At 44.6% G+C, this 17,834-nt stretch overlaps 1 protein-coding gene across 5 annotated transcripts in view; it reads left to right on the plus strand.

The window, feature by feature from the left end:
* Nucleotides 1-17,834, plus strand: part of enah (ENAH actin regulator) — a 125,291-nt gene that overhangs the window by 87,626 nt on the left and 19,831 nt on the right. For all 5 annotated transcript variants that reach the window (XM_069708576.1, XM_069708575.1, XM_069708574.1 and 2 more), the window contains exons 4-5: nucleotides 3,514-3,586; nucleotides 17,457-17,770. In XM_069708576.1, the coding sequence (XP_069564677.1) occupies nucleotides 3,514-3,586; nucleotides 17,457-17,770 (387 nt within the window). The remainder of the gene's footprint in view (nucleotides 1-3,513; nucleotides 3,587-17,456; nucleotides 17,771-17,834) is intronic.

Here is a 17,834-nt window from a genome sequence, read left to right on the forward strand (position 1 = left end):
AATAGTGCGCTGATAACAAGCTGGATGGTCCCTCTCCTCTTTTGCCCGGAGGACGCAGCGTCCATGATTTCCAAACAGAACCTCAGATTGTGATCCATCAGACCTCAGGACAGTTGTCCACTTCACCTCAGTCCATCTTCAATGATCTCGGTCCAGAGAAGGCGGCGGTGTTTCTGGATCATGTTTCTATCTGGTTTCTTCTTTGGAGAGTTTTAACCTGCATTTGTGGACGCAGCGATGAACTGTGTTCACAGACGATGGTTTTCACAAGTGTTCCTGAGCCCTTGCAGTAACTTTCATGACAGAGTTGTGTCTGTTTTTAATATAGTGCCACCTGAGGTCCCTGACATACAGAGATTTCTCCAGATTCTCTGAATCTTTTATTGATATTATGTACCGTAGATGATGAAATTCTCATATTCTTTGCAATTTCCGTTTACTAATTAAATAGGGGTTTTTATGTCATTTGCAAATCATCGCATTGTGTTTCTATTTACATTTCATATGGCCTCCTAACTTTTTGGGAAACTGGATTGTAGATGTTGATAAGTTTGTAAGGCCTAGCAGTTTATAATTGTTATTTTTGCCAAAGAATAGGACTTTCAGTTTTACTGTGTAGCTTTCTGTTGCTGGTTAACTACAACTTCAGCAGTTGTTTATCACTGATGATTATTGCTCTTGATAGCACCAAACGGACTGATACATCCCAGTGGCAGCAGGAGGCTTTCCTGACTCATCAGGCAGGGTTTTAAATGGTCAGTAAACTGGCTTCCAGTAAATCTAGTTCTAAGTTGGACTCATTAGCATCCACCAAAAGATCGTGCAGCCTGTTTGTGCCTCTGTCTTCCTCCCAAGATAAGTTCATCCACATCTTCATATGTTTTTGCATTTCTGTCGAGGTAGTAAGCGTTTCCACGGTTGTGGTTATCCTGCCTTCAGACTTTTTTTGTAACTGGCCCTCATATGGTGTTAGTAAACTCCCTGTTATTGTGTGTGTGTCATTATTCACATTCACTGGTGGCAGAGGTTTTGCCCACAGGTGATCCAGAAGTCTTCAGAAATAATTTCCGTCAAAAACAACCTAAAAAGATAAACAGCGCTCTCATTGCTTTGACTCGGATGTGGCAAACCTTGTTTTCTCCTCTTGTGGAAAAGTAGCTGGTGCCATTATCAATGGCGGTGTTAAGTGGGAGCAATGTGTGTGAGCACGTTGGTATTCAGAAGCAGTCGCTAGCCTGGCTGCTGCCCAGATTCTGCCTGTTTTATCTTTCTGTCCGTCGCTCCGTCACGGCAGACGCTCAACACTCGCCTAAATACCGAGTGCAGTTAAATCTGCTCCTTTTTCAGCCCCATTCAGATCCAGAAGCTTCTGGTTGTTGTGTGTGTGTGTGTGTGTGTGTGTGTGTGTGTGTGTGTGTGTGTGTGTGTGTGTGTGTGTGTGTGTGTGTGTGTGTGTGTGTGTGTGTGTGTGTGCGTGCGTGCGCATGCGCATGCGCGTGCTCGTGCGCGCTCATGTGTGTGTTTCATACACAGAGCACCATGTTGGTCCATCTGGCCTCGCTCAGGTTTTGCAGAAGAGTAGCTCATTAGCAAGTGTAAATCAGACGGTGATGTCGGAGTGTTTCTTGTTCTCATGCCGAAGGCTGCAGAGTGTACCTGAGTGTGTTGTTGTCACTGTTTCACACTTTGGACTGTTCTTTTTATTTTGTACATTTCCATAAAAGCATGTCTCTTGTGGATTTAAATGTTTTGGGTGAAACACTTTTATTATTTCTTCTGTTCAAAACTAGCTCCTCTTTTTGAACAATATGATGGACTTCATATAAACATGGACATAGTCTCCATGTCTAAAAAGAGGAGCCACTGCAGTAATGCTTTACAGTGCAATACCACTAAGGGTGACCAGGGGCTTGTTCCATAAAATGTTTTTTTCTCCAATAGACTGCCATTCCCTCTCAAGTAAAAAACAGTGGGTGATGACACCGTGGGTTGCCACCATAAACTGGATATAAAAGTGTTCGTAGCTTCAGGTCTGAAAAACAGTTCTGATGCAGAAGTGTCTTCAGCTGCAATACCATTGAGTGCCACTAGAAGTCGGCTCCAAAAAGCCTCCGGCTCCATAGACTCCCATTCAACTTCTCTCATCAAATCCAAAGTCAATAAAATGTGTCCATCAGTTGTCTCGGTGTTGTTAGCTAAAGTCACTCCTTCTTATTAGTTTTCTGGAGGTCCATCTGAAAATAATCCCTCATTCATTAGAAAAGAAGATTCAGAAAGACCTGTTTTTGGGGGGGCGTGTCTGTTTGATTGACAGGCCTGTCAGGTTACAGCTATCGGTGGGCGGGACGTAGTATCGTCAGGTTTCCAATCAGATCGGTCAGATCCACCACTGGCTCCTCCCCCAGCTCGTCCAAATATGGTCACTTCCTGCTCCAAACTGCTCCGAACTAGCAAGATGGTGACGGACAGAATCTGAAGTGGAGGCTTCATAACGTTCACAAATCAACGATGACATCACTGATGGTTGATGACATCACTGATGGTTGCTGGTTGATGACATCACTGCTGGCTGCCTCCAGTGAAAACCAGACTGATAGAAATGTGTCCTTCAGTTCGGACCCTCATTGTGATGCCACTCTGGTCCTGTTGTCTGTCTGTATGCGAAACACCAACAGCTGTTATAACAGCTCAGTTCCACTGATAAAACGTTCAGAATATTCAGATAAAACATGCGCTGATGAGAAAGTGTTCTAATATGTATGTAATATATCTACATGTTACTATGAACACAGTGTAGTTTGTGACAGAAATTGAACATGACTTGAACTCTTATATCAAAAATATTTCCTAAATGTGAATTAACTTCCATTCAGACACTCACATCAGTGTTTTAACTTTTGATTTGAATACATCTTTAGTTTTGTTGGTGTGGAGGGAGTCGACGGTGCTTCAAACACATTCTATAACCCACCAATAGTCGTATATTTTTGGATCTCATGAACCATGTGAGTGCGTTCCAACCTGGTCTGCCTGAAGCACCGTGCAGCTTTTTACTCCTCGTGCTCGCAGATATTTAGAAAGCAGGACTTTACCTTTAATGGAGTTTTGTTAAATCTGGTATCGCTGCTTTTACTGTCCAACCACAGCTCTATTTCACTCAGGCTGTGGTCCTGTCCGGCACAAAGTGCTCACCTCACTTTGCTTTGTTTGGAAAATGAAATATAATTGTGAACAACGTGCTCCTACATATGAAATGTCTCTCTGTCTAAACAGAGCACATGAATGACCAGAGACTTCAGAGGGCATGAAAACACCAAACAAACAGAAGCTGGATAAACTGCAGATCTTATACTAAACACTGCGTTGCCATGACTACCAGCAGTATCTCCCTGCGTCCCCTCTGAACTGTTTGGAGGTTTCTAACAGTACACAAGAAGTTCTGTGTCAGTCTGAGCGAGGATGATGTCAGCCGAGTGTCTAAAAGGAGTTGCCTGTGTGTGTCGCCCCCTACAGGCCCCACGCTGCCCAGACAAGGTCCCCAGGTTCAGAATGGCCCTGCGCCCGAGGAGATGGACTTGCAGAGAAGGTAAGGAGGAAAAACCTCAGCCTGATACAGATAGAAGGTCACATCAAAACATGTAGGCCGGATAGCTGAACACTCGGGGAACAGTTTAACATCGTTCCTTCAAATAGAAACAACGTGTTGAACTTGTAAGAGGAGACATAGACAGGAAGTGAACAGCATTAAATGCAACATTGGATTCATGTGTTCATGTTCGTACGCCTTAACCTTTAGCCTCCCAGAGCCTTCATCTTCAATGCACCCTCTGATCTGTTGCCGACTTTCTCTTAACTCGTACACAATAAAACCAACTTCTCGCTCTTATAATTAGAGAGAGAAAGTGTCAGAATAGAAACAAGTGAGAAGGATGAAGGTGATGAAATTGTTCGTGCCCATCCTGCTTTCTGTGTTTACTTACACAGTATTGGGTTTTTATGCTACTGAATATACGATATATTTGTTTTCATTTATATATTGTTATGTGTCTGTTATTATAATAATAATAATAATAATAATAATAATAACAATAATAAACTTTATTTTTGTTGCACCTTTTAATACAAGAAATGCAGCTCAAAGTGCTTTATAGTACGGAAATGACATGCAGTGCACAGTTACACACACACACATACACATGTATGTTTATACATTCACCACTTGGTGATAACCACGTGAGCCAAACACAGACGCCTCCAGATGTAGAGCAGCTGGACTCTGAAGTTGATATGAATCATAAGTGTCAGACAAATTAAATCAATATCTCCCAAATTTGCTAAAGTTTGTTTTTCTAATGTCACAGACGTTTTACCGGTTTACAGGTGGTAACTTCTTCTTCTCTCCGTTTGCCCTTTGACTCTTTGATCTTTGGATTCTGTGTCCGTTGTCATTTATCTTTCCAGCACTCGGTCACACTCCATATTTACTGAGGTATTCTGCTGATACAGAGGCTGATAGGAGTCTGGTGGGAGAATGATGTCTGTATCAGAGAGAGAACAGGATGAAAGGAGTGAGGAGGGTGATGGAGGAGGAGGAGGAGGAGAAGGAGGAGTGAGGAGATGAATTGGCCATCTGCTGGAAGCTGCCATACTGTAATCTTTGGAAGATGATGAAGGACTGTTGTTATGTCTGTTTGTCTTCTGATCAGCTGTCAATCATCCAGTTCTGTTGACTTTTTATTGGAACATGTGAAAAATGATCATTTAATTCGAGCTTTTAGTCAAAAACCTTTGTTACATCTCGAGGATTTTAATTTGTTTCATAAATGACTTTGTAGTTGAGTCTGACCTGAAAGTCACGAACCACCAGACCAACACGTGTCTTCACTGCAGGATTTTGGAAATAGAGGAAGTGTCTATAATCTTTATAATAATAATAATAATAATAATAATAATAATAATAATAATAAAGAACATCCTGTGTACTGTTGACTAGAACAGGTTCTCATGGAAATGACCAAGTAGCTTTTAGGTCCTTTAACAACCAGAGACTCACATTATTACATCAATTCTCCAACAGAGTGAAACGTTCTCATTCATTAATACCCTCTTAGGTTTTTTTCTTCGATTTGTTTTTAAGAAATGTTCTTAGAAAAGCCTACGAAAGATTCCCCACGTGTTCCTGAATTTGTAGTTTTCACGTGATGTCACATCGTTCTAGCCACGCCCACCTGGAGGGCAGAACGAGGCTTTGTGGCACTGCCTCGTTCACCTGGTTGGTTTTTGCCAAAATAACAGATCGTTGTTGGTCAATGGGACTCAAACCAACGAGCCTGGTGGAGAAAGAAAAGCCAGAGAGGAGAAGATAACGAGGGGAACACACATCTAACTAACACCAACAGCACCAGCACCAGGACCAACACCAGGACCAACACCAACATCAGGACCAACACCAGCACCAGGACCAACACCAGGACCAACACCAACACCAGGACCAACACCAGCACCAGGACCAACACCAGGACCAACACCAGCACCAGCACCAACACCAGGACCAACACCAACACCAACATCAGGACCAACACCAGGACCAACACCAACACCAGCACCAACACCAGGACCAACACCAACACCAACATCAGGACCAACACCAACATCAGGACCAACACCAGCACCAGGACCAACACCAGGACCAACACCAACACCAGGACCAACACCAGCACCAGGACCAACACCAGCACCAGGACCAACACCAGGACCAACACCAGCACCAGCACCAACACCAGGACCAACACCAACACCAACATCAGGACCAACACCAACATCAGGACCAACACCAGCACCAACACCATCACCAGCACCAACACCAACACCAGCACCAACAACAGGACCAACAACAGGACCATCACCAGCAGCAGCACCAGGACCAACACCGACACCAGCACCAGCACCAACACCAGCACCAGGACCAACACCAACACCACGTTGCCATGTCATCTTCTCACCTGGCAATGGTGGCTGCTGGATCAAGACCATGTTTTGACCTCCAGGGCTCCGCACTGGTCACGTGATTGAAAATTATGAATCGATGAATCCTGTTGTCCTCGATGTGGAAAGCACGTCCCAGTTGTTCCTAATGAAAGGAAACTAATCCCACACTTGTCAGACCCAGGCGCTCTGGAGAAGATTCACCACAGGTGTATTTCAGCTGGACAGGTAGCTCTTACCAGGTACACTCCTACCTGTGGTCACTTCACTGCCAGCCATCCTTCAGAGACACTGTGGTGTGTAAGGCAGAGCTGCGGTGCACTGGGGTGGTGGGCCAGTACCTGCAGAGACCGGATTCCTGAGGAACCTCATCCTGGTCTGGTTGAAGGGTAGAATGCCGAGTTATGACAGAACAGAGCTGATCTGGATGATATGTTGTTCAACTTAATCGGAAGGCTAAAGACATAGAGATGAAGTCAAACCCGACGTCTTTCCGTTCCTGCATAAAGTCAGTGTGAATGTTTGATTGTCTTTTTTATTTTTTTTTAATTGCTGAAAGCTGCTTGAATGGAGTTTACTGGCAGCTTAAAGCTCAGAGCTCCAACTTTTGTCTTTACTGAGAAGCACTGTGTGAGTTTTGCTCTCTGAAGGTGCTGCAAAGATCAACTGAGTTACGTAAGTGGTGTCCAGGTTTTCTTCTATGTTCTGTTTTCTAAGTTCTTCTTCGACGGAAGAACAGAGGGAGTAAAGAAGAATAGGAGATGGATGAGTGCTAATAAACGCGTTTCCTCCTTCCTCTCTGCCTCGTTAACAAGATCAGCGGACCGGCTCATTGCTCAGCCGGCCTCCTCCCGGACGTCTGTTCCAGGACTAAACACTGACATCATCCTACTGGGGAAAGGCTGGAATATCCAAATGTCTGTCATGGGATCTTCCACAGCATCCCGTGACAGAGGGATGCATCCATATCTCCCTCCCTCTCCTCCACATCCACACACACCTCCTTCCTCTGCATCACTCTGTAATCCTCCTGATGTGGACAAAGACGGATGCAGAAAAAGGCAGAGCAGATATGCCACACTCCTTCAAGGATGATTGACAGGTTGATGGAAATATTGGTATCATGTAGGAGTGGATTCCTGAACGGCCGGGGGGAGGGGTGCGGATAAAGCACCTGTGTAGAAAGGCAGGGTGCTCCCCTCCGGTTAAACAGACATGAGCTGGGAATAATCAGCTGCGGTATAAATAGCTGCGTGGGAGCGAGTGAAGAAACGTGTTGAATGAAAGGCAGGCTGGAGAAATGGGGAAAGATAAGTGTGTGTTAGCATTTCGCTCTTGATATTTAACATTTGGAGGATGAAGAAACCGGCAGCTGCTCTGAACCTCGTCTGAACACCTTCTAACATCCAAATGACAAATTTAAATACGACGCACACACTGAACACAATATGTTCTCTGGATCTGAGAACAAGGTTGGGTCTTTAGTTAGTGGGACGCATGACACATAATGTGTGTGTGTGTACTGTATATTGCACACTTGGACTGGATTCTTACTAGAGTAGGTCCATATGGTCCACCTGGGCTCCTTTCCATTCAGACAACATTTCCTGGTTCTGTGAGCCAATCAAGCGAGCCGCTGACTCCAGCTGGCCGGCAGATTATTGCCAGAATTCAGAGTCCCAGTAGATTCAGTGCAGTTGTCACAAAATGACAAAAACCTGAATGTGACATCATTTTCAGCTGAGAAAAAAAATCTAAGTATAAAGACGTGAGGACTGTTTTACAATCACAGCAGTATTTTCAGGGGGATTGACGGAATTATTGAAAGAAATATTGTCAAGTTCAATGGGTCTCGCAACTGATGTAAAAACACAATTACTGATGGATGACAAGTTAAAACAAAAGAGATGCAACAGAAATAAATATCAGCTAAAACAGGTGCTCTTAACACTGAGTGGCTCGATGTGGTTCTGGTTCGGACTTTGGCTGCTGTGGTTCAGTGTTATAGATGTCGAGCTGTTACTATTTGAATCAGTGTTGCTTCTATCCAACCACCAGCCATCAGTGATGTCATCAACCATCAGTGATGATACTACGATACATACGATACTACGTCCCACCCACCGATAGCTGTAACCTGACTGCACCACGGGCCTGTCAATCAAACAGACACGCCCCCCAAAAACAGGTCTTTCTGAATCTTCTTTTCTAATGAATGAGGGATTATTTTCAGATGGACCTCCAGAAAACTAATAAGAAGGAGTGACTTTAGCTAACAACACTGAGATAACTGATGGACACATTTTATTAACTTTGGATTTGATGAGAGAAGTTGAATGGGAGTCTATGGAGCCGGACGCTTTTTGGAGCCGACCTCTAGTGGCACTCGGTGGTATTGCAGCTGAAGACACTTCTGGATCGGAACTATTTTTCAGACCTGAAGCTACGAACTCTTTCATATCCAGTCTGTGCATCTATCACAGTGTGAGTCACAACCATTAAGAACTAATGTGTCCCATCTGAAATGGTGACATTCAGGCTGCAGCCATGATGGAAGCCACCGTCTGTCTCAGCTGAGCTCAGTGAGAGCTGCAGACGGATCAGTACTGAGATCAGTAACTGGTCCCGAATGAAGGTGACAGCATCCTGCAGAATACTTTCATCTGGAGACACCTCTTGCTCTGAGAATTTGTTAACTTTCCCTTGTTACATAACCATGCCTTTGAGCAGTCGTACTCGCCTGTATCAGCCCTGTTCAAAATAAATTCAATGGGTTTAATCGATGGTGCGACGTGAAGAGCGAGGCAGAAACAGACATACGGCTCAGAAGGAATGGAAGAAAAGTAATGCAAGGTACGCAAAAGTAGTCCTCATCAAATTCTTGACCCTTCGGGGGCTTCATAGATTATTGATCCTTCGCACCTCATTGGGTCAAATTTGTATATAGAACTTGACGTGACAAAGCTCTGACAGTGTTAATGAGTGTTGCAGCCTGGGAAGATGCACTTTTACTTCTCATCAAGAGATTTTGATTTGATGCATCTTTCCAGATCTTCACATTGTTACCTGCAGAGCTCCATGTCGGTCTCTCTCTTACTGCTCTTTACTTGTTGGAAACACCGGCTACTTTGTGTGTGTGTGTGTGTGTGTGTGTGTGTGTGTGTGTGTGTGTGTGTGTGTGTGTGTGTGTGTGTGTGCGTGTGCGTGTGTGCGCGTGTGTGTGTGTTGATGGTGGGAGAGAGGAAGTGGCAGCTCAGACAGCAGCAGGGAACAGAGACGCCTGTCAAACACCACTGATGATGCTGCACTTTCATTTTCTCTGTTTGGTGTATCACTTTGTGTTTGAAATCGCTTTGCCGCCTTGTTGACTTCTGTTTTGATTTTGTTTCTGGGTTTGTTTAGTTCAGTACGACTGTTCTGGGTCAAATGCTTTTTTGGATAAATCCTTTGGTTTTCTCTGCGGGGTTTTCAGTCCCATTTCATTCAACTGAAAGAATGAACTGGTGTTGAGTGCAACCCTTTGATCTGTATTGCCAGTGACTGCAGATCCTTTTCTATTGTTATTTGCATTCTGCCGATGCCGCTTTCCTCCTTCATGTTTCTGGGCTCTTAATTTTGACAATAAGCCATTTGATGTTTTTATTATTCCCCAAAGCCTCTCTAACTTTCTGAGTGTCTTGAACTCTGTCACTGTAAGCTGCTGCAGAGGAAAGGAAATGCATGTATGTGTACGTGCATGTGGGGATTCAGGCCGTGCTGCCACCCACGCTCCCTTAGCAACAGTTTCCCCGGCAACTCTTGTCAGCAGGCGAGCGAGTCGGCAGTTTAACGGTGCAGGAGGCTTTTGAATCCGGTGACGTTTTGCTGCGAGGCAGCGAGGGACCCGGAGGGAAGAGGAACCTGCTTTGGGTTCATAAGACGCAGGAAACACATGTAGACAGTGTTAACAGGGGAATTTAATGTGGGAGCCGCTGCATTGGCTTCCTGAAGGTGACAAATCACTTTATCAACCATTGGCTGCTCTGAAATTGATGTACAAAAGAATTTGAAAGAATATAAAGGGAATACGCCACTGAAATCTTTCCCTTTGTTGACAGAGAATTGTTGTAAAGTTTGCTGAAACCATAGAAGCATTTCAGCCGCCGGGACTTTCCTCTGAGGAATAGGATCTTTTTGAGGAAGTCTGTGTTCCCGTGTTTCCAACTGAGCAATCAGAAATCCCAGGGAGACAGTTTCACCCCAAAGTCCGCGTTCAGAGCGTAAAACTTTCCAAAGACTCGGCTCAACTTTCAGAATGAGGCTTGCACGTTCCTGCAAACACAATAACACAAAAAAACACAATAAGGACCTAAAAAGATTTTATCACCAATAGAATCGAAGTCCAGACTTTGATCTATTTTTCAGACGTTGAAGTTCCGAGGGAATTTGAAACAAATGCGCTGGAGGAACTTTTACCCCTGAGGCCGTGTTCACGAAGATTCATCGGACTAAAAGTTCCTCCTGGAGGAGGCCGTGTTCACGAAGATTCATCGGACTAAAAGTTCCTCCTGGTGAAGAAATTCTAAGAAAATTCTTAGAGGACTTAGGAGGACTTTTCAGAGGAGAAAACCACGGAGGTACGTCGAGGTCGGAGAAATATTCTTCAAACGCTGAATTGATGAAACACGACAAATGCTGTGGTGCAGAGATGATGTTTGTGGTCGATCTCATCAGAGACGCTCGCTTGTTCCACTCAACACGGTGACGGCAGACATGAAAGTGATGGCAGATATTTGGTGAGTGTGAAAACAACGAGTCAGCTCCAACCTTCAGCAGATCACAAACACAAACAGCACTTTGTCAGCCTCTATCAACGCGCAGTTCCTGTAATGTCCACCGGATGCCGCTGTCCATTCTGTGCCTATTATCACTAAGAGGGCATTTTTTTGGATCAACCAATCACACCTTTTAAAAGGATGCGTCACCTAGCAACGGGGTGGACCACGCCTCCTCGCTGAGATCAGGCTTTCTGTCCCTTTCCTTGTTAAGAGTTGTTTGGAGAAGGTTCCTAAATCCCTTCTAAGCTAAGACTCCTTCTAAAAGTGTTCAGGCTCGGTTAGATCTGAGAGGATCCAAGGAATCTTTGTGAAGACGGCCTTCGACATTCGTACTGGGGAACTGAAGTTCTTCAAACTTTTGGTGCAAAAGCATCATGTCAGTCATTTCCAATCGTTCCCAATCATGAGATATTTTCTAAAGGTAAAAAAGTATGAAATGACCAAATGAAAACCTTCACGTCTTCCTCTGGCCTGCTCATCCCTGAACTTAGTAGGTTAGAATCTTTGTATTGGAATATAATAGAAGACGGTTTCTTATATTGTGCCGTTGTTGGCCCTGTTAGACATATTCAGATAAACAGCAGATAACTGGCAGCTTTGACAGTGACCATGAGCGAGATCCTTTATATTCTGGATCTGACTAATGTATCAATGACCATCACTTATTCAGATCTTTTTTTTAAACGTCACGTTTAGGTGAATAAACGTTCCTTCATGTGCCTCTTTCATAGTACTTGACTTGGCAGTGTGTCTGTAAGAACTGCAGCAAAATCAAAAGTTGTAACAACGCTGAGTTATGAACTAGTTTATCTGTCGGACACATTTCATTCAGGGAGAGGGATTCAGCAGGTCAGCTGATCAGGTGAGGAGGAGACCAGTGTGACTGAACTAGTGAAGCAGCTCTCACTCTACAGGAATGTGAGAAGGTGAACGGTGTCACATGACATCAGCTGAAGAGCAGTGGAGGGAACTCAGAGCTGCCTTCCTCTTAGGTTAGCATGGACACTTACACAGACACACACACACACACACACACACACACACAGACACACACAACTTACATACACATACACACACACACACACACACACACATACACACACACACACACACATACACACACACACACACACACACACACACACAATACACACACACACAACACAGCTGGGCCAGACAGGTTATTCTAAGTGTGTGTTCACATTGTTTAAGAATGTCATGATCTCCTGCTCGGAGGAATGCTGTGTGCGTGTTACATTCATAAAGTGTGTGTGTGTGTGTTGTTGTGTGTGTCTGTGTGTGTTGTTGTGTGTGTGTGTTTGTGTTTGTGTTTTTGTGTGTCTGTGTGTGTGTGTGTGTGTGTGTGTGTGTGTGTGTGTGTGTGTGTGTGTGTGTGTGTGTGTGTGTGTGTGTGTGTGTGTGTGTGTGTGTGTGTGTGTGTGTGTGTGTGTGTGTGTGTGTGTTTTTGTTTGTGTGTGTGTGCTGCACTACTTTGAATCGCACTTTTTGCAGGAGGATCAACACTGTTTCGTCCCACAGCATCTCATTTCCACATCTGCCGTCCTTTGAGGGTGAATCTGTCTGACAGTCGAGAGAGTAAAAGTCCTGTGAACCAGAAGACATTCATCAACGCCAGCACAGCTATTTAACTCCAAACAAAGGAAACAACCGTGTGAGCTGACATCAGTAGAGCTGAGTTTTCCTTTTTGCTCTAATTACAGCTGATTCAGCAAGTCTACCTTCTTCACCACATGACAAATTACACGATCTCTGTTTCTTTGTTGGAGTTTTCTTCCACGTCAGAAGTCCCTCTGGAAACAAGCATTCTATACATGTGGATATCTGTTTATTAGTGTGTAACTAGTATTGTCTCTATATTGGGAAACACTCATATGTATATTTTGCCAAAAGTTTGAGATGTGCAGCCCCCTTGGTTTATGTCAGTCAAATCTTTAAGTGTTTGTTTAATTTCAAACAATACTTGTATTGAAAAATGCTCCTTTGCAGCAACTTTTGAGTGTTTGGCCGGTCGGGTCCTCTTCATTCTCTCCTTGCTGTCACAGCTGGAGTGACAGAATCCGTTTGGCTGTGGAAGCTTTGAGTTCTGCAGTGTTTTCACGTCACGTCTTCCTCTCGCAGGTCACTGTGGGCAATGATGGCGGTGATCCTAAAATAGGAGCATGTCCCAAATAGCATCCCGGTCCTGTCAGCAGAGAAGAGGCTTCTGTACCCGAGTCTCCTGCCTGACGGCGAAACCCACCCCCGAATTATCTCTCAAACGCAGCATATTTTATATAATTATTATTATCAAACGTGTTGCAAGTCCAAATTGCACTAAACTCGCCAGTGCCCAACCTCCGGTCCCCAGCAACACACCCACCACGTTTGAAGCAGGTAGGACCAACGGTTTTTCAAGCGATAGGAAGGACAAACATACAGTACATACGACATACAGAGATTTCTGAAATTGTATAACGCTGTTGTTTGGACCTCTGTAAGTTTGTGATGTCACAAACTCTTGTCATACAGTCCATCCAGAAAGTATTCACAGCACTTCACTTTTTCCTCATTTTGTTATTTATCCCAAAATGGATTAAATTAATTTTTTTCCTCAAATTTCTACACACAACACCCCATCATGATAACGTGAACAAAAGTTTGTTTACAATTTTTGCAAATCTATTAAAAATAAAGAATGAAAATAGAACACGTACGTAAGTATTCACAGCCTTTGCTCAATACTTTGTTGAAGCACCTTTGGCAGCAATTACAGCCTCAAGTCTTTTTGAGTATGATGCTACAAGCTTGGCTCCTATTTCTGGGCAGTTTCTCTGATTCTTCTTTGCAGGACCTCTCAAGCTCCATCAGGTTGGATGAGGAGCGTCGGTGCTCAGACATCTTCAGATCTCTCCAGACAAAGTCTGGCTCTGACTGGGCCTCTCAAAGACATTCAGAGTTGTCCCGAAGCTATTCCTTTGTTATCTTGGCTGTGTGCTTCGGGTCGTTGTCCTGTTGGAAGATGAACCTTCGCCCCAGTCTGAGGTCCAGAGCGCTCTGGAGAAGGTTTTTATCAAGGATGTCTCTGTACATTGCTGCATTCATCTTTCCCTCCATCCTGACGAGTCTCCCAGTTCCTGCCGCTGAAAAACATCCCCACAGCATGATGCTGCCACCACCATGCTTCACTGTAGAGATGGTATTGGCCAGGTGATGAGCGGTGCCTGGTTTCCTCCAAACATGACGCTTGGCATTCAGGACAAAGAGTTCAATCTTTGTTTCATCAGACCAGAGAATTTAGTTTCTCATGGTCTGACAGTCCTTCAGGTGCCTTTTGGTAAACTCCAGGTGGGCTGTCATGTGCCTTTTACTGAGGAGTGGTTTCCATCTGGTCACTCTCCCATACAGGCCTGCTTGGTGGAGTTCTGCAGAGATGGTTGTCCTTCTTGAAGGTTCTCCTCTCTTCACAGAGCAACGTTGGAGCTCTGTCAGAGTGACCATCGGGTTATTGGTCACCTCCCTGACTAAGGCCCTTCTCCCCCGATCGCTCAGTTTGGCCGGGCGGCCGACTCTAGGAAGAGTCCTGGTGGTTCAAACTTCTTCCATTTACGGATGATGGAGGCCACTGTGCTCATTGGGACCTTCAATGCTGCAGAAATGTTTCTGTACCCTTCCCCAGATCTGTGCCTCGATACAATCCTGTCTGAGGTCTCCAGATAATTCCTTGGACTTCATGGCTTGGTTTGTGCTCTGACATATCAACTGTGGGACCTTATATAGACGGTGTGTCTTTCCACATCATGTCCAACCAACTGAATTTACCAGCTGGACTCCAATCAAGTTGTAGAAACATCTCATGATGATCAGTGGAAACAGGAAGCAACCGAGCTCAGTTTTTAGTGTCATGGCAAAGGCTGTGAATACTTATGTACGTGGTTGGTTTGAGCACGTGTCACTCAGAAAACGGTCAGCCAATCAGAAGACAGGGGCTGCACCGGCTGCTGCACCTGCACCGGCTGCTGCACCAGATGCTGCACCGGCTGCAGTCCTGCCAGCGTTTGGCTGCTGACGGTTGAGCTGTCCTTCCGCAGAACATTGCAGTGAAATGTGGAATCCCCTTTGATTTGATGTTTTTTACATCATGAGCTGTAGTTACTCGTGAAGATGTTCTGCTGCTGATGATCCCTCGGGGATTAATTTGCTATCGGGGAGAATATATTATTGTTGAGGAGACGCGGCCGTGAATCCTGCTTATTACTGTGATTCTGTAAATACATCAATGGACCACTGAGGCACCGTGAGAACTGGGGCAGCTTGTGTGTGTGTGTGTGTGCGTGTGTGAGGCTGTGTGTGTGTGTGTGTGTGTGTGTGTGTGTGTGTGTGTGTGTGTGTGTGTGTGTGTGTGTGTGTGTGTGTGTGTGTAAGATAGAGTTAAGGAGACCTCTCATAAATGGTGTCAGGATGGTGTGTCATCACAGTCTTCTTCATTTCTGTCATCTTTCCTTCCATCATTCCTTCTTTCCATCTCGCTGCCTTTCATAAGGGATAGGATTTTGTAATGGGCCTCAAATCTGTGTTTTCCTGGTTTTAACTTCCTTTAGTTTGAAAATGGACAATTCAAGTTTCTGCAACATGCTCGTGTGTGTTTAAAGGAGGTTTCTCTCAACTTCACTGGAGCTTCAACACTTCATGGGAACACAGTGACAACATGATGTCAGTACTGGGAAGTCCCACCATGCTTTGCAACATCAGTGTGTGTGTGTGTGTGTGTGTGTGTGTGTGTGTGTGTGTGTGTGTGTGTGTGTGTGTGTGTGTGTGTGTGTACCCCTCAGGCAGATGGAAGGGAAAAGTGTGTGTTTGCATTAAGCAACATTTGTGCTGATGATTGACTTTCAGCTGTGAGTCAGCTTTCTGAAGAACAGGAGGAGTGATGGCAAACAACCTGACAGCATCTGGTGTGTGTGTGTGTGTGTGTGTGCGTGTGTGTTGGCATTTAGATCCATTTCCCACCATTTCTCCCTCTGCTTGTGTAATTTATGAATTTAATGCTCACTTATTTACAGCCGGAGCAATTTATGACCCAATAAATCATGTGACACGCAGTTGAGATTTTCCAATGAAAGGAACCATTTTGTGGGAAACTTGTTTACGTGTTTGTGTGACCCTTAATGATTACAACTTGGAAGAGTTCCATCTCCCTCTACCTCACCTTTTATCTCTCGCTCTTCACACACACACACACACACACACACACACACACACACACACACACACACACACACACACACACACACACACACACACACACACACACACACACACACACACACACACACAGCCTCTTTGTAATAGTAATTTGTTCCTGAGAATCCGTCACTCTCTTGTCAGACGTTGTAATGAAAGACAGCTTGAGTTGAGGTTTTTTTTTTTATTTTCGTCAGCGTGAGTATGACTTTAGACTTTTAGACTTTATTAATCCTACAGGGGGGAAATGTAGTCGTCACAGCAGCAGAGAAACACAAAAAGGTGCACACAATAAGAAACAAATTTACAAATAGGTATACATAAGATAAAGTAAATAAAAATAATTATTTTAGAAAAAAATAAGAGCAATGAATAAATACACATACACGCAAACTATATACACAAAAACAAATCAAATAAATAAATACAGCTGGACACATCGTGTTCATGCAATTTTCCTCTTTGACGTAGTTGTGCGATATGTTGTGTATTTGTTTCCTCTCTGTCTCCCTGCGAGCTCTCTGCACACCTTATTGACTCATCTGTTCTCACATTCTCATTGAGTCATGGCTGGATGGGAATGTCTGTTGCATACATCGGCTGTGATGGAAGTCTTTCTTTTTTCATGTTATGCTCTTATTTAATTGTCTTGTACAAACTGCTGCAACAGTTTTCCCTCAGGGATTGTTACATATTTCACACAGAAGCTCAGCTATAGTAAATTGTAAATGACAACCCTTTTTTTCCACACGTGTGCATAAAAATGTGGACACTCGCTTCACTGCTGCTGCAGCACCAGTTCTTCTCCTGCTGCCCTCTGCTGCCACCTAGTGACCAAACCTGAATCTGCAGACACGCCATACCACAAGATATTTAACATCACATTTGGGTTTTGCATGAAGAAAAAAACTGAGAATCTTTGACCTCCATCTGAAATGTTCCCCAACAGACACACAGCTGGCTCTTTGCTGCAGTGTGATGCCAAAAGCACCAACTCAAAGTGTGTGATTTTCATTTGCCCAAATTTGAGCAAAGCTGGCTGTCGTTGCATAACAACACGGCCATTGTGCCGAAGAGAAACTAAGATATAATGAGACGTGTTATATAATGAATAGAGTAATTGCCTGTGGGTCAGGAGGGTCAAAGCTGCACTAACTCACTCCTCCTCACTCGCTCTTTGTTTTCATTCAGACTGATTTTCTTCGTTCATGGATGGAAGTTTACATTTTTTTACATGTTCATCATTTGATTTTGGACGTCGGCTTTAAATAATCACTTCGTTTTTCTGTTGGCTTTTGTGGAAATTGAAAATTTGATGTGAATTTTTTTTAACTCGCGCATCACTGTTTCCTCCTTCTCCTTCTCCCCTCCTCCTCTCCTCTCCTCCTCTCTACTCTACTCCTCCTCCTCCAGGCAGCTCCAGGAGCTGCAAAGACAGAAAGAGATGGAGATGGAGATGGAGCGGGAGCGTCAGGAACAGGAGCGCCTGGAGCGAGAGATGCTCGAGCGTCAGGAGCACGAACGTCAGGAACGGGAGCGTCAGGAGAGGGAGGCGCAGGCGGAGAGGGAGCGACTGGAGCGGGAGCGCCAGGAGCAGCAGGAGCGCACCGAGCGTGAGCTGATGGAGAGGGAGAAGGTGGAGAGAGAGCGGCTGGAGAAGGAGCAGCAGGAGCAGTTGGACAGAGAGCAGCAGGACTGGGAGAGAGGGAGACGAATCTCCAACGCCGGTGAGTGATGCACTTTGGTTTATCTGCTCACACACACACACACACACACACACACACACACACA

The sequence above is a fragment of the Brachyistius frenatus genome, unplaced genomic scaffold, assembly GCF_029030835.1.
Source record: "Brachyistius frenatus isolate BFR_SWC_R1_liver_20210118 unplaced genomic scaffold, ASM2903083v1 Contig_76, whole genome shotgun sequence".
In the NCBI taxonomy this organism is placed as follows: Eukaryota; Metazoa; Chordata; class Actinopteri; family Embiotocidae; genus Brachyistius; species Brachyistius frenatus.